Consider the following 25,712-nt stretch of genomic DNA (forward strand, 5'->3'; position numbering starts at 1 on the left):
GATGGTTTGGAGCAGGGATATGGAATGATTGCAGCAGGGATATGGGGATGGTTTGGAGCAGGGATATGGAATGATTGCAGCAGGGATATGGGGATGGTTTGGAGCAGGGATATGGAATGATTGCAGCAGGGATATGGGGATGGTTTGGAGCAGGGATATGGAATGATTGCAGCAGGGATATGGGGATGGTTTGGAGCAGGGATATGGAATGATTGCAGCAGGGATATGGGGATGGTTTGGAGCAGGGATATGGAATGATTGCAGCAGGGATATGGGGATGGTTTGGAGCAGGGATATGGAATGATTGCAGCAGGGATATGGGGATGGTTTGGAGCAGGGATATGGAATGATTGCAGCAGGGATATGGGGATGGTTTGGAGCAGGGATATGGAATGATTGCAGCAGGGATATGGGGATGGTTTGGAGCAGGGATATGGAATGATTGCAGCAGGGATATGGGGATGGTTTGGTGTAGAATCATAGAATAGTTAGGGTTGGAAAGGACCTTAAGATCACCAAGTTCCAACCCCTCTGCCATGGGCAGGGACACCTCTCCCTAAACCATAGCAGGCGTATGAAACGATTGCAGCAGGGATATGGGGATGGTTTGGAGCAGGGAAGGTTTGCAATGGGGCAGATTTGCAGTAGAAATGCTAAAAGTTTGCAGCAGGGATGCAGGGCAGGATTGCAGCAAGCATGCTGGGCAGGATGTCAGCAGGACAGGGATGCAGGGCAGGAATGCAGCAGGATGCAGGGCAGGATGGCAACAGGGATGTAGGGCAGGGATGCAGGGCAGCGGGCATGCATGACAACAGGAAAGCAGGGCAGGAGGGCAGCAGGGATGCAGGGCAAGATTGCAGCAAGGCAGGGATGCAGCAGGGGTGCAGGACAGATTCGCAGCGCTGCTGCCGGTACCCAGCGAGTGGCGCTGCCGCCCCGGGGAAGCCGAGGCAACCGGGAGCAGCCGGGAGAGGTCGGGAACAGCAGAGAGCCGCCAGCCCCGGCTCTGCCCCCCCGGCTCTGCCAGCCCTGGCTGCATCAGCCCCGAGCCGGTCTTTGGAAAGACGCTCCCGGTCCGGGGCTGGGGAGGGCCGCTCGGGATGGAAATGAGATGAGAGGCCAAGGGCGAGGGGTCTGAGGTGCTGCGGAGCCGATTCCATCCCCTTCATCGCACGGGCAGGAGATGGGTACCCATGGAGGGGCTTGGTCCCCCGGCTGGTGCAGAGCTGGGGGTGCAGACGGCACCCCACAGCCGGGGCCAGGCTGGTGCCCAGAGCCTGCAGATCCCCCGGGATAAGCCCGATGTGTCCCCATCAAGGACGGTTTCCGGTGACAGCCGCATTGTTCCACTTCCATCCAAAGCAAACCGCCCTCAGAGGAGCAGAGGGTCGGGTGCTGATCCACCCTCACCCTGCCAAGATCCACCCCTTTGGGATGGAGCTGGGTTTGAAGGGGCTCATGGAGGCTCCTGGCGCCCCAAAGGTGCCCACCGCGGGGTGTAACCGGGTGCAGAGCTGCGTGGCTGGGTTAAACCTGGCTGTGACAGCAGAGACGGTACCAGCCCCGCAGCAGGACCTGGAGGCACGGGGAGGGTCACACGAGGCAGCAGCGCTGGCTCCAGCCGCAGGGATATTTCGGGCTCCATGGGCAGGACACATTCTGTTCCCATGAGCTAAGGCAGCAACAAGGGGCAGGTCCCTTCCCTCCCACCTCTCCACCCCACTGAACCCTCACTGGGGTGCCTCTGGGGCTCCAGTGTTGGGATGGGACTGGGAACACAGGGGCTCAGTGTTCAGCCAAGGGTGACGACGGCAGAGTGTTCCCCATGGGGAGATGTGTGATCCCATGGGGTAGAACCTCCACATCCACCTCACCCTCGAAGAGCTGCTTTGTTTCCAGCCCAAATTCACCCATCTCCAGCTGCTGGGCCCTGGGCACCCATGGGCTGATCCCTTGGGTCCATGGGCAGCTTTGTCTCTGCTTTAACACACACAGCCTGAACTAGAGCCTGGTCAGAGGAGAGGAGCAGCAGAGCAGCAAGGATGGGGGGGGATGAAGGGCATGGACCCTGCACATGAGGGATGAGCAGAAACAACAGCAAATAACACAGAAACACGTTGGTCCTTCCATGCGGATGGGTTCCTGGGGAGAAAACCTCGGGTTTGTGACCAGAAACAGCACCTTTAGGCTTCCAGTGGAACAAAACCACCTCCAAGAGAGCCAGAAGGCAGCAGGAGCAGGCCCTCCCCAGAGCTCATCTCCTTGCTGCTGCTTTTCCAACCATTGCCATTGATTTCATTTCCCCAAACGAGGCCATTTCGCCCCTTCCACACACACACACAGAGAACAGGGGGTTCTCTGGTGGCTCGTAAGCATTGTGCTCACCCTTACCTGTGCCTTGCTAAACCTGCCTGCAGCCACTGTACACCCACATCAAACCCTTCCCATGCTGCTGGGGTCTGAGCCACGTCCAGCCCCATGTCCCCATGCCAAGTCCTACCTGTCTGAAGGGGCTGGGATCCAGGTCCTCGGGCTGCAGGGATGGGGCTGGAACAGGGGCACAGGCTGCTCTCTCCTCAAGGATCTTATCGGCAGCTGTCAGGGGCTCCTGCCTGCACCCTGATAAGTGCTGAGCTCCCTGTCACAAGGCTGGGGTGCCCCCAAGTGCTGCTTCACACCCCCCTCCCCCCGCTCCATCCCAGCAGCAGGAATGGAGCATCCCATCGGACACCTACAGTGGGACAAGTGCAGGTACCCCAAACCCTGGTACCCCAACACCAAGGAGATAGGGATGGGCACTACAAGGAGGGGTGCAGGGGAGCCCAACCCCTGACGCAAATGGGACAAATGGGCCTCCCAGGACAGCCTCAGCCCATCATGTGAGGGGAAAAGGAAGCTGCATCTCCCCCCTCCTGCATGGCAGCACATTGGGAAAGAGGAATAAAGAAAACGACCATTTTATTCTCTCAAACAAGGTCTGTACCCGAGGCCCAAAGGCATCACCGTGCCCAGGCAGGAGTAAATCCACCCCAAACCACATAGAAATAACTTAACTGGAGTAAGAGGCCATGGGGCCAACCCAAGAGTGGCTGAGCCAGGAACTGGGATTCATCCCAACAGGCACCTCCCCAGCGACCCGCGCCCTGGGAAGTGCTCTGGATAAAGCTACAGCCACCCCATAGCCCACCCCAGCACCCTCAGAGCAGCCCATTCCCCACCTCAGGCAGAGGGGATGGCCCCAGGCCACAGCAGGGACAAGGCACAGAGGTGATCCCAGCTCGGACATGAACAGCACCAGGGGTGGCTGGATCCTTCCCAACGCTGCTGTGGTGCCTTCCTTGGATGGGGAGGGGGTGCCAGGGCAGCACCCCCATGGCTTCCAGCACAGGATGACCCCAAGAAGCAGGAACAAAGCCGGTGCTATCCATCCTCTGGTGCTCTCTGCCACCTCCTCCCCGGTGACAGTCTTGGTGCCAGGACATGGAACATGGACACCATGACCGTACGGAACACCAGCAGTATTTGATGAAGGCAGCACCCACAGCACCCTGGGTTGGCTTCATTGAGCACCCCCAAGCCCAGGGCAGCATTGCAGCGTCTTCCTAGCACTGATGGCTGTGGGTCCCCTCTCTTGGGATGAGGGATGGGGAAGCCCCAACTCTCCTTCCACAGCTCCTTAAGCAGGGAGACAACGTTCCAACAAAGTCCTTATGGTACCAGCTCCCCCCTTGGCTTCCCCCCAGAAGGAGGAGGAGGAGGAGGGAGCAGATGCTGGTCAGGTCATGTAGCGGGTGACGGCTCTCAGGGCATAGAGCAGAGCCGCCTGCATCCGAGCCTCCAGCAAGAGGAGGTTGATGTGCACCTACACAGGGAGAGCAGGGTCAGGCCATGGAGGGGCTCAGCACCCCCAGGATGAGGAGGGGAAGGGATGGGACAGCACCTTCTCCGAGTGCTTGAAGTGTCTCCAGAACTGTGTGTACACCTGCTTGGTTGTCTTCTCCGGGTAGCAAGCCACCGTCTTGATGTAGATCTTCAAGTTGCGCTCCAGGAGCTGATTCACCTCCCCATAGTCATAGTCATCATAGCTGGGACAAAGAGGAGAGCACGTTACTCCAGGCACAGCCATGGGACCCCCCAGCAGCATCACTTTGCCTTAGCCTAAACAGCAGCACCAAGACCAAGTCCGACCCCTCAGGCTGGAGCCGCACATGGGCTCTACCCAAGGTGGAGGCCAGGCTCATGGACCCACCGGATGCCAAAGACACAGTGGACGTAGTTCCAGATGGCCCTGCGCAGCATGGACGTGTCCACGCCGCAGTGCATGGCGATGGTGTTGTACGTCAGGTTGTAGACGACCTGGAACTTCTCATCCAGGAGCTGCCCCACGTCGGGGTAGAGGCGGTTGATGAGCGAGTAGCCGTGGTCCTCCCAGGTGTAATCCTGCCGGAGAAAGGATGCTGGGGTAGGGAGCTGATGGGGAATCGTGGGGCCATAGGTTCCCAACCTGGTCTGGGTTGGAAGGGACCTTAAAGCTCATTCAGCTCCACAGGCAGGGACCCCTTCCACTGGAGCAGCTTGCTCCAAGCCCCTGTGTCCAACCTGGCCTTGAGCACTGCCAGGGATGGGGCAGCCACAGCTTCTCCATTAGACCCATACCAATGTCCCAGCACCCTCACAGTGGTGGAAAAATTCCTTCCCAAGATCCCATCTCCATTTCCCTCGGGCAGGTTCAAGCCATTCCCCTTGGCCTGTCCCTACAGGCCCTTGTCCCAAGCCCCTCTCCAGGTTTCCTGTAGCCCCTTTGGGCACTGGAGCTGCTCTGGGGTCTCTCCTTAGAGGCTGAACCAGCCCAGCTCCCTTCAAAGCCAGGGACCAGCCCCCTGCATCCCTTCCCTTTGTGCAGGATGGGATGTGAGCACCCACCTGCGCACGGAAGGTGGGGGGTGCCTGCTCCCCCCTCCGGGTGAAGTCCTTGTAGCCGAACTCGGGGTCCTCCACGAAGCAGAGCACGTTGGACTGCAGGGAGTGATCCGCAAGGTCTACAAGACACCACCGCAGCGCCCATGGGTGATGTGGGGTCATCACAGAGTTCATCCTGCTCACCCCTGCACTGTTCCCAGCTCCTTCCCCCTCCCTGCCCCACTTCAGGCCAGCAGCACCCCTGCTCCTCCTCACCCGAGGGAGCCACCAGCAAGCTCTCCGTCTTCTCCATCTCAAAGCGCGTTTCCATCTCCTCCTGCGTGACGCCCTCCTCCTCCTGCTGGCTCTCCTGCAGCAGCTTCATCCTCTCCATCAGCACCTCCACCTCCTGCATGGCGTCTCTGGCCTGGGGAAGCAGAGCCCAGGGTCAAGGCTGCAGAGGGGTTGCAAAGGGGAGCATGGAGCTGCTTGCAGCTCTGAACCAGCCCCAGCCCCCAGGCCTTGCCCAGACCCTGGCTCTTCCCATGCCTCATCCCTGGCACTGGGAAGATGGCTCTAAAGCTGCTCCCAGTGGCAGCCCCATAGGGCACAGTCCATCACCCCACCATGCCCTCCCTCCCCACGCCAGCCCCTGCAGGGCAGAGCCCCCTCTTTTACCCCAGAGCCCCCCATGCTGTCCTCAAAGGCCGGGCTGCTGTCGCTGTGGGTCGGGGGGGGGCAGCAGCCCTGTACCCCCTCCGGATCCTCCTCGGGGTTGATGCCGCAGCCGAAGACGAAGGATGCGAGGGAGTGGTAATGGGTGAGGAGCACCAGGGCCTGCACCAGCTCTGCCAGGGACCAGCTGTTCTCCCCTGTCTTCAGCAGGGCCTGCAAGGGACATGGCATTGGAGAGACCCCCCCATCACACCAGAGCCATGGGGCTGGGAGGCATGAGCAGGTTTGGGATGTGCCTCCATAGACCAGCCATAGGGCACAAGCCACCCGTTCCCATGGCTTCAGGATGTGCCCCCCCCCCCCCCCCCCAGACTGGCTGTGGGGTTTGGGGTGCTCTCACCTCGATGTGCTCCTTGGTGATGAGCCAGGGCCGGTGTGCCAGCAGCTTGTTGATCTCATTGAGGTTCCTGAGCTTCAGGGGGGCACAGTGCAGCCCCTGCAGCCACAGGGGGTTCCCCCCCACCTGCAGGAACTCCCCCATATGCAAGCCCACCAGGTAGGAGCACTGGTGCCGAGCTGCTGCCTGTGGGGAGAGCCAGGGCAGTCAGCACCAACCCTGCGAGAAGGCCTTGGAGAAGCCACAGCAAGGAGCCACCACCTCCCTCCATCCCTCTTGGAGGGTTTTCCTTAGGGATGAGTGTCCAGACAGGAGTCTCTGCCCCCCCCCACCACCATCAGCGCCAGTCTCCACAGACTGGAGGGGAAGGGTGATGGGTACCCAGGGCACCAGTACCAGTACCCCAGGATGCCGGGTACCCAGGATAGGGACCATGCGACCAAGCCTCTGGGACTACAGCTCTGAGAAGGACCCATCACTGAGGTCCCAAAAGCCCAGGAGAGGAACCCAGAGCCCAAAGCAGCTCGATGCTCACCATGATGGCGATGTAGTGGCGCTTGTGGTAGGGCAGGGGCCCATCCATGCGCAGCAGGAGGCACTGGGTCTTCCAGAAGCTGCTGAGATACTGGGGGTGCAGCCCCATGACCATGGTGATGTTGTCCACCCGGCCTGCCGAGACGAAGGCCTCGATGAGGAGCTGGCGCAGGCGGCTCTCCATGCCCTCCTGCAGGATCTGTGGGCATGGGGAGAGGAGGACTTTGTGCTGCAGCCCCCCCTGTCCTATAGAAACTCCCCCTAAACCCAAGCATCAGGATCCAGCAGCCCCCATCCCAACCCCTGAGCACTCACCCCTGCCCGGTACGGACACCGCCTCTGCTCCCCACTGCTCCCAGCTCTGGGGGGCTCCATGGCGGACCCTGCACAGCCCCACCAGTGGGGTTGTTTGGTTGTTTGGGCCCTGGTATGCAATGGGGAGGAGGAGATGGGTCCCGCCCCCCCCCAGCCTCTCCGGGTGACGAAAGCACTCTGTTATCTCCAGTGCAGGAGGAACATCTGGGACACAGGCACCGGGTGCTGAGATAGGGCTGAGGGTGCCCTATGGGGACCACAGGGTGTTATTGGGGGTGGCAGCCCAGGGGGAAGGCGTTTGGATGAATGGGGAAGCTGAGGCACGGCAGGGTGGAACACAACTGCTCCCCCCCACTGCCACAAGGGGGACAGCAGAGTGGGGGCCCTTCCCATCGCACGCCAGCACCAGCAATAGGGGGTGGGAATCCTGCCCTGCTCCCCGCCAGCACCCACCCAGGACCATCGCCATCCTCTCACCTCCTGCAGGGGGATGAAGGCGCTGGGCCCCTTCTCCAGCTCCGGGGGGACCTGGATCCCTGTGTCCTAGGAAGGAAGGAACAACGGTGTCAGCCTGGCCACCGAGTGTCCCAGGGACATGGGTGTCAACGGCAGACAGGGGACACACAGCACCCATGGGTGCCAACTGCAGAGAGGGGACACGCAGCACCCATGGGTGTCAAACGCAGACAGGGAACACACAGCACCCATGGGTGCCAACTGCAGAGAGGGGACACACAGCACCCATGGGTGTCAGCCGCAGTCATGCAGCACCCATGGGTGTCAACTGCAGACAGGGCACATGCAGCACCCATGGGTGTCAACTCAGACCGGGGACACACAGCACCCATGGGTGCCAGCTGCAGTCATGCAGCACCCATGGGTGTCAACTGCAGACAGGGCACATGCAGCACCTCTGGGTGCCAACTGCAGACCGGGGACACACAGCACCCATGGGTGCCAGCTGCAGTCATGCAGCACCCATGGGTGTCAACTGCAGACAGGGCACATGCAGCACCTCTGGGTGCCAACTGCAGACCGGGGACACACAGCACCCATGGGTGCCAGCTGCAGTCATGCAGCACCCATGGGTGTCAACTGCAGACAGGGCACATGCAGCACCTCTGGGTGCCAACCGCAGACCAGGGACACACAGCACCCATGGGTGCCAACCGCAGTCATGCAGCAGCCATGGGTGTCAACTGCAGACAGGGCACATGCAGCACCTCTGGGTGCCAACCGCAGACCGGGGACACACAGCACCCATGGGTGCCAACCGCAGACCGCACACCCCGCTCTCCATGGTGCCCTGTTAAGGACTTTGCCATCACTCCCAGCAGGATGCTGCTGCCCTGAGTCACCACTGAAGAGCCTGGGGAGACACTGGGGTGACAGCGGGTGCTGAGCTGGCTCGGTGCTGACTCACGTCTGGGGGCAAAAGAGCTGCTTTGGTGCTCCAAGAAGCTTCCTTGGGACCCCAGCAATGCAAATCTATGGGGACAGACCGTAGGTTTCCAACCCCGGGTGTCAGGAAGGAGCCTGGAGCCCGGCAATGACAGCTCAGGGTGACCTTGCGAGGTGCGTTTTAATCATCCCTCCGAAGAGGCTCCTTCTGTCCGGCTGCATTAAGCGATGCTCAGCGGTTAACCCGCACTGCACCACCGCTGCCTCCTGCTTCCACTGCTGGGGACACTGAGGCACGGAGGCGAGGCGCTGGCCCAGACCTGCTCCCAACCTCCAGCCTGCCCTGGGGCTCTATGGAGGCGCTGGGGAAGGAGTTAATTCCTCGGGAGCAGGCGCGGGGTGTGCCAAGCAGCGCCGGAGTCAGTGCTTAGTCAGGTGTTGGAAAATCATTCCCGATAAGGGGAGGTTAAGCAAACACCCTGCAGGCAGAGCGGGTCTGCCCCTCGGAACCATCTCCTGCCTGGAATGGGGCTGGAAGCTGCCCCACGGCTGTGCTGGGGGGTGAGAGCAGCGCCAAGGGCACGGTGGATGGGACGGTTCCAGCCCATGGTACCAAGGTCTAGGGCATCCCCACCAGCACCGGCCTCCCCCAGCTGGCTCCAAAGCACCAGGACAACACGGGAGTGTTAAGACTTTACTGTCTTAAACGGATGCAATCCCCAGCTTCCCAGGGAAGTCGGAATGTTGGGGAACCGAAGTTGCAGACTGGCAACAGGGGTATCCCATAAAACCCCACAGGCACCTCAGGGACTCACATTCTACACATTAGCCTCCAAGTCCAAAAGCCATGGGTGATGCCAGGCATGGGGACATGGAAAGAGATCCCATTCCGAGTCGGGAACAGCAGCAATTGGATGAAACCCCCAGAGGCCCCTTGTCTCACCTCCCAGCCCACACCTCCAGGCACAACCTCAGCTCCACAGCATTAAGGACATCCCAAAATCTCCCCTTCCAACTATCCCAATGCCAGCACCCCTGGGTGGGCTCCCGGCAGCACTCTTATCCTTAGGCTGGAGCCGGCCCCGGCTCTTCCACCACATCCCCGCTCCCTACAACCAGTCCCTAAGGGGGAGGCAGCGGATGGATCACCGCATCCCACCCCGGGAGGGCGATGCCAAGCGGGATACCCCCGGCCCTTACCTCGCAGCCCCGCCGGCCCCCACAGCCCCGGTACTGCCGCAGCCCCGCGGGGCCGCACGGAGACCCGGCCACCAGCATGGCGGGGCCGGCCCCGGGGGGGGGGGACACGGGGGGTCCCGGGGTCCCCCCGGCCTCTTGAGCGCTGCAAGCTCCCGATGCCCCGGCGCCCGCCCGGCTTTCATAGCGCGGCGGCGGGCCGGCCACGCCCCTTCTGCGGCTCTGCCAATGGGCAAAGAAGAGGCGTGGCCAAGGCGCGGCCGTCAGCCAATGGGGAGCGGTGGCGGCGCGGGGAGTGCTGGGGGTTGTAGTTCGCGGTGGGTCCCCGCGGGAGGAGCCGGACCGTCACCCGCAGCATTCCCATCCCTGGATACAGGGAGCGGTGGGAAACGACTGCTGGGGCCAGGGGGGAAAGGAACCAGCTAGAATCCCCCTCCTGCCACCCGCAGTCCCCCATGCATCCCTGCAGGACACTGCGATTCACCCAGCGAGGAGGAGCCCCAAGAGTTGCAGCTCCCATCCTCTGGAATAACACCACCCAAAGCCAATAAAAACGGAAAGAAGTCAAAAAATACCCCCCTCATCCCCACCGTGGGCAGCCACCGACGGCTGCACTGATAACAACCTGCTGCTGCTTGACAGCCTGCACATGGCAAAGTCCAGCCGATGGGAACTGCTGCACAAACAACTCCGGATTTGCCTGGAAACAGCTTCCAGCAGCTCCGGGCCCAAGCTCCGGCCCATTAACCCAGCATGGCATGAACCCAATGTGGCGGCACAGCCAAGAGTGTCAGATGCCCCCTGGACGGCTGCTCCTTGTCCTCGTCCCCTTCCTGGCGTGGCTCAGACACCCAACACCCTACTGCTATTTATAGGGGTGTTTTGCTGCCTCTGTTCTCCCCTTTCTGCCCAAAAAGCTCTGGACACGAGGGTGACACGTTGACATGGCCACAGGGACCACGGGGCTGTGCTGAGAGGTGGGCTCACCTCTCCCGGCAGTGATCCAGCTGGAAATGCTGCCAAGTGTCCAATATAAAAATATCCCATCAGAAGACAGCAAAGGCTGTGCCAGGAGGATGTTTTCCCAGGAGCTGGCATGCTGGTGCAGGGAGCAAGAGCAGAGCAGCACACAATTTATCCCATCTGTTCCACAGCCCCAGGTCAGTCCATCCCAGCTGATGAGCACCAGGGTTTGTACCCTGCCATGCGGGTGCCAGAATCCTGGAATGGTTTGGGTTGAAAGGGACCTTAAAGCACACCCAGGGCAGGGACACCTTCCACTAGAGCAGGTTTCTCCAAGCCCCTGTGTCCAACCTGGCCTTGAGCACTTCCAAGGGACGGTGCCTGCAGCCCTGCCCTGAGCAGCCTGGTCCAATGCCTGAGCACCCTTTGGGGAAGGAATTGTCCCCAGTCTCCATCTAAACCTGCCCTGGTGCAGCTTGAGGCTGTTTCCTCTTGTCCCATTCCTTGTTCCTTGGGAGCAGAGACTGATCCCACCTCACTGCAGCCTCCTGTCAGGTACTTATAGAGAGCAATAACGTCCCCCTGAGCCTTCACCAGGTCCCTCAGCAATGCCTCCTCAGACTTGTGCTCCAGGCTCTGTTGCCCACTTGCTCCTCAAGGAAATACAACTGGAGGAGGGTTTCTCCATGCTGGTTGATCCCAGGCACACAGCAGCATTCCAGCGAGGCCCAATGCAACATTCCTTGGAAAAAGGGTGACAAAGGAGACACAACATTTCCTTGAGAGAGGAACCTGAGAGCTGAACCCAACCACCCTGTTCCCAGCACCACCAATCATGGGAAACAAGCGACAGCTCAGCAATTCCTTAGGGACTGACAGTGCTCAAGACGCTGACTGGACAACTCTTGCTTGGGTTGAAGAGCTGCAAGGAAGCTGAGCAGGGAGGCAATGTCTATTGCTCAACATAAGTCACCTTAGAGCAAACAGCAAGGTTGACTGGGGACAACTGTTTGGGACGTCACCAGGTTGGTGGTTTTGGCCAGCCTGGACTCTGAGGACAAAGGGAAGCAGCAGAGACCACGCAGGGACTGTCCATAGGGAGCCCCTGGAGCAGATAAGACACCCATCATTAAGTGTTTCCCTTCCTCACATGCCCCACTCCTGTAGGAAGTTGTAGGAGCTGGATCACCCCCATGGCTGCTCACCCCACACCTCCCCAGGTGAAAACCCACCAGCACCAAGCCTTGGGGAGCTGGAAGAAGGAAGCCCAGCCCATTTGTGGGGAGAAGAAGAGGATTCCTTTGCAGCTGCACCGTTTGGAGCCATAGAGGTCACTGCTAATGTGGTCCTTGGTACTGCAGCACCTCCGAGGCCAACAGGAGCATCCTGCTCCATCTATGTTTCTATACCAAAGGAGGACGCACATGTCTTCTGCAGCATAAATACCTTAGAAACAGTGGTTCCTACTGGCTTGTGATCCTCACTGCTCTGGAAGCTTTGGGAACAACAATAGGAGGGAGCTGCTATCCCCACGTGCTCTGGGAGCAGGGACTGAACACAGTGGAGCTGGTCCAGAACTGGTAAGGACGGGGGTTACAGCCAAAACACCTTTGGACTCCGGGAGCTCTGGAGGTTCCCTTTGGAAGAAGGCAAAGGGCAGCTGAGTTTTCTTCACGGAAATCTTGTGAAAAAGGGGAAAACTTCACCCCAAAGGCACAGGTCTCATTGCCAGTTTGCTCCCTTCATCTCCAGCCCAAGGCTGCTGCTCTCCCCTCCTGGCTCAGCTACAACACATCACTCACTACAGCTTGAAAGGATTTAAAGATCCTCAGTGTTGGGGTTCTTTAGAGCCCATTTTAAAGCCTGTTGCCCCCCCCGTGCTCCCAGGAAAGCCCAGCAATGAGGGAGGAATGGAAGGGAATGTGGTGCTGAGTAATTACAAGGCTGGTTAAGTCAGTTGACTTCTGCTTGAGCAGGTTTAGTTCTGCTGCAGGTACATGCTGCTATTAGGCTGCAAAAGAGTTTCAGATCCTTGCCAGGGGCCCTGCAAGATGGTAAAGGAGATATTCAGGCAAGTAATCACTTAAGACAAACCAGGTTAAAATCTAATCCTCTTGGTTAGGAAGTGCTTTGCAAACCCAAGCACCTTCAGCTCCCCAGCTCAGCACTGCAGAGGCCCTGAGCTTCAGGCAAGGCACAGCCAAAGATCAGCTCAGCTGAAAGGATTGGAATGGGGAAAAAAGCTGGAACTCAGTTTTTACCTGGATTTGGTTACTAGCAAGTGGCTGAGATCAGTGTGTCCTATTTAGGTGTGTTCAGTTACTATGAAAACTGTGTTTTCCTAAGGCTTTGGAATAAAGCAATCACAACCCAAAATGAACTGAATATATCTATATTCCTTCTGCAAGCACTGGATAAACCAGGTAAAGGCAGGAGCCAGCCATTTCTTACCCAATGCCTGGCTGGAAAGTGCAGCAATTCCCTGAATCCAGCTGGAATCTCCCTGCAGCTCCACAAGGCAGACACCAGGAGGTTCTTTGCCTGGCTCCAGCTCTCCCCGCTGCGTCGGAGCTCAGCCTTTGGCACATCAGCTCTCATCTATCTCCTGCCCTGCTGTAAAGCAGGATAATTGGGCCCATTCCCATTGCTGTGCTCAGCAGAGATAAAGCACGGCTGGCACACTCAGGCAGCAGCAGGAAGGTGCCAGCTCACCTTCTCAAGGGGCAGTTTGTCATCCAGGCACCTGAAAGCAAGCATAAGGAGGAGGAAGAGGAGGCATGAGGAGCTGCTGAAAGCTGCAGATTTAAGGCTCAGCTCAGTGACACGCTGTGAAGGACACATTGGATGAAGCACAGTGGTTTGGAACCCTCTCCCTGTGTATCCCCAGGGGGTTCTGCCCTGATCGAAGGCACTAAGCCCTGTTTTTTGGCACAGGTACTTGTAGAAGGCATCCCCCTGCACTGCAGAAACAATGGGAGGCTGCAGGGCTCGAAGCAGGAGAGCTAAGATTGGCCTTCCCCCACCCTGCAATGCAGGGAGCAGCCGTTCAAGGACACAGCAGGTAAACAGACAGGGAAAGCACTCAGTGCTGACCCGCAGCTCCCACAGGACAGAGACATTCCCAAATTGAACTCTCCAGGAGGTTTTCACTCCCGGATTCCTGTTGGGAAAGGAGCAGCTTTAAGAAACAAGCCCCAAAGCCCTGGTCTTCCTCCAGAGTTGGGGCTGGGATAAGGGGAAGACTTCACATGGTGTTTACTCACCTCCATTGCATCCCCCCTTCTCCCCCTGGCTTCTTGTTTCTATGCTCTGCCTTCATTCTTGGGGAAGAAAATACAGCCCAGATCCCGTGGGATGCAGCTGGATGGGTCCTGGGAAGCTGGATGTAACCAAGTAACAAGGAGCCTAGCAACAGCCTTCATCAGCAGGATTTAAAGGGGGAAATGAAAACAGCAAACAACAGAAACCCAGCATCTCAGTCCCACACGCAACCAGACCCCAAAGCAACACTATGGGTGCTGCGACCACCAGGAGCTAAAGCAGCTGTGGGCAGGGGAAAGTGCTTTGGTTTTCCTGCAGGTAAAGAGAAAGTCTGAGACACAGATGAGGCTTTTTGAAAACACTTTTACAGTCGCCAAAGAGTTTTGTACAAATCAAAGCATCCCGTTGAAAATCGCCATTAGTACAAACATACAAAGGAACGATGTTCTGACTACAAATCATCAGCTACTCGGGTGCATGATCCATTCAGCACAGTTAAAAAACCCCCATCGTATATACAACAGGGCCCTTCTCCCTCTTCTTTTACCCTGAGGGAGGTGAAAAAGCAAAGCCCCCAGTTAAAAAAGCCCCACCAATGCACCTCATATCCTAAGAAGGTGTGAAGTAGAAAATCTGGGGTAGTATTTCTCCGCTGGCAAAGGGCAACAGCTTCAGTTTTGTCTTCTTGTTTTCACCTCAAAATAAACCCATACAACCAAAACCAAGCCCATGGTGCTGGGTCGGATGCTCCAGCATGCTCCTACCATGCTGGGAGCCAACATCATCCCAAAAAGTGCCTTCAGTAAAATCATCTTTAATAGGGAAAACCCAATCATCACAAGCTCGAGTGAAGAGCTTCATAAAGCCCTGCATCACAAAGGTTTCTCCTCTCTCTATCCACCTTCAGCACCAGACCATGGTTCCATCTCCCACTCCTCCTCTCTGCATCCGGCCCCACACACCGCTCCTCATGCTCTGACTGGTGCTGGGATGCTGAGGAGCAGCCCTGCCCTCTGAGAGCTGCACCCCAAGAGGCAGAGCATGGGGAGTGCTCACCTCAGAGAGGTCTGTGGTCTCTGGGCTGCTTCTGAGAAGTATGTCCCTGTTCCAGGGAGCTTTCATAGCCCTTTGATTCCGCTGGCTTCTGCTCAGCAGTGAGGAACAGCCCTGGAGAGCCCCACAGAACACTTCCTGAGGAAGCACTGTCCTAATCCAAGCCCTGCTTCTGCAGCTGGAAGGGAGCTCTGGGGAGCTCAACCCATGGAGCAGAGGGAACAGCCAAGCCTTGGATGCTCCTTTTGTAAAGAAACAAAGTGAAAGATGCTTGATCACACCAAGCTGCAGAAGTCATCAGTGCCCCCCCGGTCACCAAGTAACCAGGAGGAAGGGGGGGTGTCTGTATCCTTACACTCTGGCTCCCAACCTGAAATCTATTGGAAGAAAACAAGAAAACACAACCCCAGGCAGTTTGGTTTTTCCATAGAAAAGAAGAAAAACCCCAGAAACAAACCCAAAACCTCCTTCCAAGAGAAATACAATGCCCCCATTTTGGGAGCATCTTCCAGAAAGGCTGGATCAAGCATTCTCAGCAGTGGCACAATGTTCCAGTAACATCTGTCGGGCTGGTGGTTTATCAGCTTCCTTTTGAAAAGGGAAGAGTTGAAGGGAAACCAAGCTCCCACCACATGCAGCTCCCGACTGGCCACGGCTATTGCCTCACAGCAGCAGGTTGGGAACCAAGCAAAGTCTCTAATGCAGCAGGTTCCTCTTTGCTAATAGAAAGGGTTGGCAGTGGTAGGAACTGAAAGAGATATTTAGGATGGCTGGGACCTCTCCCCATGGATCACCGTGGTACTAGGCTGGTATTCAACAGAGATGGACGGGGACCAGCCACGCTCAGGATGCTGTCGAAAGGCAACACACACACACCAGGCGTTTCCATCGAGTCCGCAGCAGGGGGAGAGGGACCACACTGAGGTTTTGGCTTCCAGCAATCAGGCAGGTCTCCCAGAGTCCTTGGCTAATGCTGGAGAAAGCTCCCACACTGGGGGTTTGGTTCTAAGGGGAGGTTATTGCTCCCGACTTCTCAGGCTTTTTGCCCTTCGATAGGGCAGCTGCTTGCTTCAGGAGTTCTCTGTTCTTGGCCTGGAAACACAGTGAAAATGGGGATTTAATGGATCATCATTAGTTCTTGGGCTCCTAGAACTGGCTGGCCACAAGCTGCTGGCTTCAAGCAGGCAGATGAAAAAGGAGGTGAATGTGGCTCTGTGGCACCACAGCACGAGCTCAAGTCTGGCATCTCATCTCTAAGCACCTAGAAAAGGCTCTTCCACCCTTTTCGCCTCATGGCCCACTGCTGCAAGGAAGAAGTGAGAGCCCTGCATTCCTACCAGCTTTCCAAACCCATGAGAGCACCACTGTGTAGTAACTTATTCTGGTTTGCAGTCAATTAAAACTCAGATCAACTTACAAACAAGGCTCTCCAGCCCCTTTTACCAGACTTTGGAGCTCACTCTTCTCTATTCTAGGAAATAAATCATTTTCTAGCCTATGATAAACCATGCTCCAGCTGTAGGATAAGGAGTAAAACCTGTGTGAAGACAGATACAGGTCCTCTGTGTTAGTTCCCAGTGAATGAATGACTGTGTAAAAAGGAATTAAACCATCTGCTCCAGTGCTGCATGCAGTAAAGCAGCTTCTTTTGCCTCCTGCAGATTGGAAGCATACAGGCAACTCCTGCTTCCCCCCATGGAAAGAAAAAGACAAAGCAACAGCATATTCTAACAGTGAATCATAGGAACTCTTCAAGGCACCTTCAGTACACCGAGAGGATGTGAACTTTTATTTGGCATCAGTGAAGAGAAGTTTCCAGAACCTCGGTCAACACCAGCTGAAGGAAAACACTGGGACACAACAAAGAGAATGTATTCCAGGCAGGAAAGCACTGCAAGGAGGGCTCATCTCCCTCTCAGCCCTTGACCTCCTGGCCAAGGCAAGCAAAAAGCGGAGGTCTGTGCTAATGGCAGTGTCTGTTCCAAACTGCAGTGTCTGGACACCCAAAGAAGAGGGAGAGAGCTCAGGGCTGACACAGGCAGTGCAGGATCGCTAAGAGCACGGCTCAGTGGCTCTGTCAGCCCCTCAAACACAACCCACCAGTGCTCACGAGGATGGAAACACATCCAGCCCTCCGCACAGTACACACACACACAGACAGAACCCGTCTTCCACTCTGATCAGTGACTTGGGTGTGTGCTGCTGGAGGAGGGGTTGTTTGCTCCAGGGGAATATGAGCCTTTGGTCTTAGCCCCTCCTATTTCTCATTGCTAGGGCTTGAGATCATTCCATCCCCCAGAGCAATTAAAGGGTGCAAAGTTCATTTCTGTGTCTGATTTCTTCCCTGTAACCAGCTCCCCTTTGACCTGATCTCTTTGGTGGCTCACAGGGTATTCATCCTGATTGTCTGCCTCCTGTTTCCATGGCCATGACAGGAATCCTGCTCTCCCTGTTCCCTCAAACCTGCTTGATTTGGACTCCAGAGATGCAATGCTAAGGAACTGCCAGTTGTTTCTTGAGCTTTTGTTCTCTCTGGTTGCTGGTCCCATAAATCACATTAAAAAGGGGGGGCAGACAAAGGTTCTACTGTCTGGAGAAACGGGTTCAAACCTGATTTTGGCAGTAGCTAAAATGAGTTTGATGGTTCCCCTCAACTTTACAATAGAGTAAGAGGAGAGAGCAGCAAGGTGAACATAAATAGGGGTTACAATGCACTGCAGTCTGCTACAGAACTGGCAGGACAGGGCTGAGGAGCATTAACAGAGCTGTGTGTGCAGCAGCTCACAACTGACTGCTCTCAGTTACTCCTGGGTCCAGCAGAGCTCAGCAAATGAGAACAAAAAAGCTGTCACCTGTAACTGCTCCATGACCTCCTTGTGTGTCTTCTCCATCTGGTTCATCTTTGCCCTCATCTGCGACTCCTGGTACTGCAGGTCAGCTTTCAGCTCGGTGATCTGCAAAGAAACCAGTCAGGAGCAAGTGAGCTGGAAGAAGAGATTAATGCCTTCACCCCCCATGCACCCTGCAGAAACTGTGTGAGACTGGATGAGTTCAGGAACATGCTGGGGGAGTGCAGCCAGAAACTCTCTTCCTCATTCCCAAGATAAAGCCAGACCCCATTGGAGTGTGATCTGTGTGAAGATGTCAGCATCTGACATGGGGGGAAGCAAGGCAAGGGCTGTACCTTCTTCTCCTTCTCCAAAATCATCTGGTCTTTCTGGTGCAGCATCTTCTTTAGAGTAGCCACTTCCTCCTTCAGCTGGGCAATGATAACAAAGTGGTCAGTGCCAGGAGAGTCCAGGGCGAGGTCTGGAGAAAAACTGCAGCAAGAACAGGGAGAGACTCTCATCACAACCCCTCCTCTTCACCAAGGCAGGAACCCCCCCCCCCAGAGGGTACTGAAGGAGAAAAGGAATCATTTAATGACACACTGTGTCCTCCAACTGCTCCTTGAACGCAGGTGGTACCTGTATCCCTGCTCTGGATGACACAGGAACACAAGGAACAGGGATTTCATGTGCTATATCAAGTTGTGTTGTTGCACAATCAGCAGGGATGCAGCACTGCTATGGGTGACCATCAACCAGTGTCTGCAGCAACCATTCCAAGAGTCCAGATCTTTATTCAAACCCAAGAGTTGAGACAGGAATGAAGCTAATGAACTTCCATGCAAACACAGAGGAACTCTCTTTGCTCTTGGATGTACAGCAAAACCTCACTGAGTTCAGAGCAGGAAAGGCTCTCTCCAGGAAGAGAAACAGCTGCACTTACACACCACCAGGCACTCCAACCCTAAGCAACCAGCTGAAAACTTACCTGGCCATGAGTCACCCACCTGCCCTGGTAATCCCTACATTCCCCTACAAGGCAGCCGGTGACCTGGGCAGCCACATAGAGCCTTGCAGTGTGCACTGTTTCACATTGTAAGGTATGATAAGCTGCAGCCACAGGCACAGAGAGCTCACCTGATCTTTGCCTGCTGCCTGCTCCTGACTGCTGTCATGGTAAAGCCAGTTTTTATCTCTTGGTGTGTTAAAAGGGCAGCACCCTCCCAGCCACACACACCTGAAACTGCTGAATTAAACTGGAACAGCAATAAAAGAACAAAGCTTTGCCTAGAAGATTACTTCAAGTCTGGCCCTTATCAGGCCTATATAGATAATATAAAGATCTGCTATAAAGATCAAGAGCCAGGGTTACCTGAAGGCCAGCTCCTTTTAAAGTCTCCAGAGTAAGTCAACACGTTCTAAAGCCTGCATTCAGCTCTAAAGCTGCAGTGGGCTGGGGAAGGCATGGTTTGAACCTCAATCACTGCCTCTGTCAAGACACCTCCAGGCCCCATGTGGCCACCAAGGCCGAGGGGACTGGCTGCTCATCATGTCTGGAAATCACCCATTCTCTGATTAGAAGCACATTGCCTGGACTCAGCAGCAAGGATGGGGCAGAAGGAAAGGCTCTTTCCACCTCTGTGCTGGGGAGCTACAGGGGGAAGCTAAGCAGGGACAGCATCACAGATGCTGAGAGATATGGCAGGTCTCTGGGTCCACCACTGTGCTGCTCACCCTGGGCAGCTCTCAAGTGCACAAGAGGCTCATACATGCAGGGAATCTTTCCATTTCAGAACTATTCCCGAGTTTCCCAAGTGCAGGCTGTGCACAATGACGGTGGGTGCTCCAGAACCTGCCTGTGTGCAAGTCTCTTACTAACAGTAGCTTTCATTTCCCACTCAGTGCAAATATGCTGAGGAGGAGAGAAAGAAAGGATAAATTAAACCCCCAGCCTCCACAGGGAGAAAGCTTCCTCACTGATTCCCTCTTGCTGACACCCAAGCAAGCTTCCCTCCCGCGTGTCCTGGCATGACAAAGAGTGCCAGGAGATGCTCCCATTCCCCTGAGCAGCTCCAGCAGGAAAAGCTCCCTCCTTGGCAGCTCCTGCTGCCAAGCTCCCTGTGGAGCAAGGAAGGGGAGACCCAGCCCTGCCACCCAGCGGGGAGAAGGGACAGGAGGGTCAGCAGCACTCAGGAGCTGTGGGCAGAGCTGGTGCCTGCCCCCAGGGTCTGCACCCATGAGTGGGTGACAGTGGGCTCAGGGTGCCCAGGCAGCATCCCCTCCTGTCACGTATGCGAGCACAGCCCCTTGGAACAGGTCAGGAGGCCACTGCTCTCCATGTCTGAGCAGGATAAAGTGCATGTCTCTGAAGCACATGGATGAACTCCTGTTGCTTCCAGTGGAGGCAGAGGGAAAACTGGAGCAATTCCAAAGACACCTGCGTCTCTATTGAACAAAAAGGGAACCGAATGACTGTTCCATCATGGAATGAGTTGGGCTGGAAGGGACCTTAAAGTTCCAACCCCCTGCCACAGCAGCGACACCTTCCCTAGAGCAGCTTGCTCCAAGCCCTATCCAACCTGCACTGGAAATCTGGCTGGAGCCAGTACGTGCTGTAATCTGATCTCAGCAGTGAAGAGGTGCTGGCTGTGTCTCACCCCACTCCAGGCTATGCTGTGCTGCAGCAGACCCTAACTCCACACACAGGCTGACTCTGGAGAGGACAATCTTCTACATAATGGGGCAAGAAGAGAGAGTTTTGGGGGGTCTCAACCTCACAACCCCCTAACCCAGCAACTCCAAAACACCTCATAATGAACCACCATTCTTGCTGCACTCCAGAAGCAGAGCCCTGGGTCTATTTGAGGCAGCTGCAGCCTGCCTTTCCTACAGCACATTGCTGGAGCTCTTCAGGAGTTGCTAAAATTACCCACAGTTTGTTGCTGGGAGTCATCAAACAGAGTGTGTGGCAAGGAGCAGAGCCTTGGCAGGAGCCAGGCTCACAAGAGCAAAGGAAGGCATTTGATTCCTCTCAGACAGGCTTCTGGTTTGCACATGAATGACTGAGCAATTGATGCCAGAGCTGGGGACCTTTTGCTTCTTGGCTATTTGCAGTAGGGTATTACACAAATGGGCTACTACAATGAGTAGTTAGCCCAGGCTTTAGTGAGCAGATGGCAATACCTGGTGCTGTCCTACAGCCTCAGAAGGCAAGCAGGAGCCCCTCGAGAGGGAAAGCTGCTGCAATACTAACGGGCTGCATGAGTTCTACCAGGGACTTAGCTCCAGTCTCTGCTCTGGCTCCACCAGCACTGAATTCAGATAAGTTCTACTACCCATTGGAGCATTTCAAACATGAACTGACAAGGTGTCAGTGGTATCTATAGGACAGATGCAATCATCTGTGATCTCAAAAAGATGACATTCAAGGCAGGTAGTGATTCATTCATTACCAGTGGTTCTAACAGACCCTTTGGCACTAATGAGCCTATGCTCTGTGCTCCCAAATCACTGCTGTTGGGACAGAGATCCATCAAGAGGGATGGTTTCCATTGATGAGGCAGTTCCCAGGAAAGGAGGGTGGGCAAGAGGGGAGAAAACAACTCATGCTCTCACTTCAGGATGTCAGTGCCTTGAGAAACAGGACAATGGTGGGCACCGAGACTCTGCTGGGAAGCAGCCCACGGCGCCAGCATGGACGGGGCGCTCTGGATAGGGGGACAAAGCATCTCGGGAGAGGAAGGAACGCTGAGAAGCAGAGAGGAAAGGCAGGAATGAAAATCTGCATGTACGAGACCATAAAAAGAAAAAAATCAATCAAAATCCATCTCAACCTTCCTGTTTCTGCTACCTCCCATTCTGCTGCACAGACAGGCAGCATCAATCCAGCACAAACTCTGACATCAGGATGGGATCTGATGCTTTCCAGCCAAGCTTCTTGCTTGGCAGCAGAGGAGGGATACAGGAGGTGAGTTTCCATCCTCTCCTCGAAGGCAGCCCCCCTGCAGACCAGGCTGATAGCCCCAAAAGCACAAAGGCTGCAGAGCTCAAGTCAAGAGCGTAGCCAAGACCCCCCTCTCCCTCTCACTGCGGGGAGAGGCTGGATCTGATCTGGCTCCAGGGAGCTCAGCCAAGGAGCAGGTTCTATTCTAGCAGGTCCAGGCACTAGGTATTAACTTCCTCTTCAAACCCATGTCTAAATGGCAAGGAGCACTGGGCTGCCAGGCTCTGGAGAGCTGCCAATGCAGCCCCTCAATGCCCCAAAACTCAAGCATGAAAGCTTCCTGCTATTCACACAGCACTCTGTCTCATATAAAACTCCACAAATAAGACAGCCCACCCCCAATTTCCCCATGTTCCAGGCTCACCTGTCACCATTGGCAGATATGGCATCAAACTTGGCTTTCTTCTTTGGGATTTCATTCTGAATAGAAGAGGTGGATAAGGTTTTCTGGCTGGAAAAGAAATGAGGAAATAGGATGTCAGAACCTGAATGACTTGCAGTCGAAGAGAGAGAAGCAGATAAATATTCCCACCCACTTTAAGCCCATTAAACCAGTATTTTCTAGCACAAGAATGGTAAAAAATGCTGGAGACTAAAAATAAGCAGGCACCAGTGCGTCAGTCAGAGCAGTAGGCAGGTGAAGAACTGCTGCGCCCAATCTCCATTTCAAATCACGGAATTCCACAAATGCAGTTGAGCTGGAATTCTGTACAAGTTCAGGAAGCTGAAGCACCGGTGGCCTACAGGTCTACTCCAGCACAGTGGGCTTTGCAACTAGCAAAGCCTCACTTAGGCAGAGCCTCCTGAACAACAGCCCAAAACCCATCGCTGCAGGTGGGTGCTTCTCCCAGTTCCTTTAGGAAGTGCACCTAAGGAGCATGGAGCAGCCAGGCCCCCCGGCTGCTCACCCTGTACATGCAGGTTACCTGTTGTAGTGGCTGCCACTGCTGAGCCTGCTGTACTGTTCCTTCTCCTGCAGGCCTGCCCGGGAGGAGCTGCTCAGGTGTTTGCACTGCTCTTTGGTCTTCTGTAGGACCCGTTTGTAGGACAGCGTGCACAACCAGCACAGCAGCTTCCCATCCACCTGCAACGTGAGAGTGGGACAATCTAGGGGCTTGTTTTCAGCCCACAAACCAAACAGGGTGAAGGCAAGAAGCAACTTCAGGCTTCAGATCACATATGAACAAGCAGTGACTCAGGAAGTGCCTGGAAAGGGTTAGCAGTGCATCTGGCATGGCTGGCACAATGCAGACAGGGTTCCTCAAAAGAAGCTTCTCCATCCTAACCACAGCCTCTGCCAGGCTTTGCTTACAGCCCATCTAACAGCACCCATTCACCAGGACAGGCTAACTCAAGTGGGATTTCAAAGCAATGCCAAGGAACAGTATGTGCAGGGTGCTCACCCAAACAGCAAGGGTCTCATCCTGAGGACAGGGATTACCAGTGCATTACCTCAAAGGACAAACAGATGGTTACAGCCTGCAGGAACAAGGCTTCAAGCCTCCTAAGAAGCACTTGTGTTGAAGCAAAGGGTGGCAGAAGCATGGAATGTTTCCTGGCAGAGGTATGACACTTTCAGCTCCTTCAGGCTATGTCCCAGATACTGAAGGAGGTGGACAGACAACCACTGTGAGCAACCCTTTTACCTTTTGGCCTCCTTTTACAGAGATACTGACCTTTTTCCTGTCATCCTTCCTGTCAAAGGCACACTGCTGCTTGCACTGCTCACAGGAGTGTGGAGGGCCATACTTCTTCTCCGAATTTGTGCATCGCTGGCACTTGTTTCCAATAAATGCTGCTATGATGTTGCAGTACTGGCAGGGTTTGGGCTTTAAGAAACAAGAACAGAGAGAAAATATAGCAGTGCTTTCTAATTACACCAATACATTGCCCTTTCTGCTTCTCCCCATCACTTCCAAGCTTGTATTTCCTTGCTCCAATCCAAGACATAATGCAGCTGGACCCCTGGTCTCCAGCTAAGTGTATTTAGCACCCAGACCATTTATCAAGTGCAATAAAATAACTGGAAAATCTATAATACAATCCAAATCTCTTTTTAGATTCCAGACAAGCATGAAAGAAAGATTTAGCACTGCTTCCTACAGCAATCTCAGCTTTGTGTAAGCACAGTCAAAGCTACCCAATAGTTCATTTCCTGGCCTCAAATGATGCAGAGCTGCTCTTTTCCTTGTGAAAGGAGAGAAAAGGTAAAAGCTTCACCCTTGAGGGACCTGCATGTTATTGATCAGTCATGCTATTACAACAGAGCAGCCCATAAACTGCTCTGGGAGGCAGCAGGATAGACGAGGAAGATGAAAGGAACAGAGGCTGCTGCTCACTTACTGTGCCGTAGAGCTTCACATTCTGAGCACACTTCTTGCATATTGTGTTGGTTTTGCTATTAAAAGAGAAGGACAGATCATTCCATTATCACTTCCCAAAAGAACATTAAACCTCCATGGTTTAGGATCCCAGTCTCCCCTATGCTCAGTCTCTAGTGGCGAGACTGTATTCATCTTCACTAGGGAATCAGATATCAAAGTGTATTTCTTATCCCCATCTGGTTGAGGATAATTTGCCCAAAAGTGCTATAACAAAAAGCAGCTTTTAGTTAAGGCATCCCCAGATGCCACCAGGTCCTCCCAAATACAGGAGTCTGAGCACTGTCTGATTGTCAGCAGGCGTGATTCAGCACTGGTGACTGGATGAGGAGGCTAAGGCAGGGCAGGGCAGAGGTGGTTTTGTCCAACACACATAGGAAAGAACATTTCACACAACTGGGGTTACCATTTCTTCCTCTGTAACTTGCACAGCTAAAGGAAACACATTAGGAAATTAGTTTTGGGTACCAGAAATCAGGTAAGAGGGAAGCTGGTGGGAAGGTGCACCCAGCTCCTTCACTGCAAGATGCACCTAAGCACTGGCCAAAAACCAAACCAAGCAAAAAGTGCCCATCTAAAGACACCATAGACGTGCTTAGAAGACCTCTGAAGAAGGCCAAGTCCTCCACAGCAACAACGTGGAGGTTAAGGCTCAGTCACTGAAGGGGTGGAATCATTCTGGTGTGCCTGCTCTATAGAAAACACTGGGCTCCCCCACTTCAGAGGGCGTTTACCTTTCCTGCTGGAATTCAGTCCTGCAGTAAGTGCATTTGACAATGGGATGTGCAATCCGGCATTCCTGCAGGAACAGCAGCATTGGGTGAGAGGCAGCGCTTCCCTCCCACACCAGCTCCCCACGTCCCAGCTCACCCGCTGACCCCATGCACACCCACCCATCAGGCAGGACATTTCCTCCCGGTACCCTCACGCTGCTGACAAGGGCTGAGAGCAGAGGCAGGGTGGCAGGAGCCACGTGTGTCACAGGTAAAGGGAGGATCGTAAGGAGGGCTTATCTGTGCCCAACGCCCACTGGCCTCACCTCCCGGGGCAGGCACAGAGTGCTGCCACACGTACCCACACCTCTGCTCTCCCAGCCAAACTTAGGGGTGCCCCTAAGCTCACCCCTCTCCTTCAACATACCAGAAGATCCCCCCTAAGCATCTCCAGTCCCTTCCAAACGTCCCTGGATCCCCCAATGCTCCAAGCCTCTACCCCGCCAACGCTCCAACCCTCCCTCCTGAAAAGACCTTCCCCCATGAACATCACCCACCTCCCTCCCACTTCCCCCCCAGTGGCCCCATAAATCCCTCTCCAGCACCCCCAAACACCCCTCAATGCCCTCAGCACCGCCTGGCAAACAAGCAGTCTCTCATTACTGCACGCTCCCAGCTCCCTCCACGCCATCAGCCCCTCAACACCTCCCCCATGCCCACCCCGTGCCCTAAGACCCCAAAGAGCCACCCCATTTCCCCTACAATCCCCCCCATAAGCAGACCCCGTCCCTCTATAATCCCCCAGGCCTCTTTAACGACCCTCCCGCCTCCCCTCCCTCACAAACAGCCCCAAGCCGGCGCTGCCCCCCCTCAGCCCGCCCGGCCCCCTCGCCCCGGCCCCGCCGGACCTTGCAGAGCTGCTGGCCCTGGCTGAGCGCCTCGAAGGGGAAGCGCTGGTGGCACTTGGTGCAGGCGTACAGCGCCGCCATCCCGCCGCCCCGCTGACAGGCGCGGCACGGCGCGGCCCGCCCCGCCCGCCGAGCACCGCCCTCTGCCCGCTCCTACTGGTCAACTCAGTCGTCACTCACGCCC

General features: G+C 55.5%; 2 protein-coding genes and 1 long non-coding RNA gene across 5 annotated transcripts; all 3 read right to left on the reverse strand.

Moving 5' to 3' along the window:
- Positions 1-2,941: 2,941 nt before the first annotated feature.
- Positions 2,942-9,603, reverse strand: SESN2 (sestrin 2). Its single transcript, XM_061357671.1, is given in 12 exon segments — positions 2,942-3,862; positions 3,941-4,085; positions 4,250-4,440; positions 4,924-5,039; positions 5,176-5,326; positions 5,578-5,787; positions 5,975-6,157; positions 6,507-6,704; positions 7,298-7,363; positions 9,422-9,530; positions 9,532-9,581; positions 9,583-9,603. Coding segments are annotated over 12 exon segments (1,527 nt in total). The 3' UTR covers positions 2,942-3,775.
- LOC133214617 (uncharacterized) lies at positions 7,675-8,479 on the reverse strand. Its single transcript, XR_009726173.1, has 2 exons — positions 8,081-8,479; positions 7,675-8,043 (listed from the first exon to the last, which is right to left on the reverse strand). It is a non-coding gene; the product is annotated as an uncharacterized LOC133214617 (long non-coding RNA).
- Positions 9,604-13,985: 4,382 nt separating the features above from the next.
- FAM76A (family with sequence similarity 76 member A) lies at positions 13,986-25,645 on the reverse strand. Of its 3 annotated transcripts, none has more exons than XM_061357642.1 (10): positions 25,529-25,645; positions 24,642-24,706; positions 23,870-23,924; positions 23,203-23,355; positions 22,453-22,610; positions 21,891-21,977; positions 21,139-21,270; positions 17,880-18,015; positions 17,548-17,649; positions 13,986-14,937 (listed from the first exon to the last, which is right to left on the reverse strand). In XM_061357642.1, exons 1-10 carry the CDS (start codon positions 25,607-25,609, stop codon positions 14,896-14,898), a joined length of 1,011 nt encoding a protein of 336 aa, XP_061213626.1. In that variant the 5' UTR covers positions 25,610-25,645; the 3' UTR covers positions 13,986-14,895. The 3 variants fall into 3 exon arrangements, with proteins under 3 accessions (XP_061213626.1, XP_061213625.1, XP_061213627.1); XM_061357641.1 differs by having other exon boundaries at positions 13,986-15,787; XM_061357643.1 differs by lacking the exon at positions 21,139-21,270 and having other exon boundaries at positions 13,986-15,787.
- Between the last annotated feature and the right edge of the window lie 67 nt (positions 25,646-25,712).

The sequence above is a fragment of the Neopsephotus bourkii genome, unplaced genomic scaffold, assembly GCF_033783945.1.
Source record: "Neopsephotus bourkii isolate Nb327-2 ecotype Australia unplaced genomic scaffold, CSIRO-AGI_Nbou_v1 NB_909, whole genome shotgun sequence".
Lineage (NCBI taxonomy): Eukaryota > Metazoa > Chordata > Aves > Psittaciformes > Psittacidae > Neopsephotus > Neopsephotus bourkii.

Excerpts from the sequence above, each read along its gene's own strand:
- FAM76A (XM_061357641.1), bottom strand. The coding sequence starts at position 25,609 with ATGGCGGCGCTGTACGCCTGCACCAAGTGCCACCAGCGCTTCCCCTTC. Across the intron at positions 23,925-24,641 it reads ACTGAATTCCAGCAGGAAAG|CAAAACCAACACAATATGCA; the intron begins GTAAACGCCCTC and ends CTCTTTTAATAG. Across the intron at positions 21,978-22,452 it reads AGTGGCAGCCACTACAACAG|CCAGAAAACCTTATCCACCT; the intron begins GTAACCTGCATG and ends TTTCTTTTCCAG.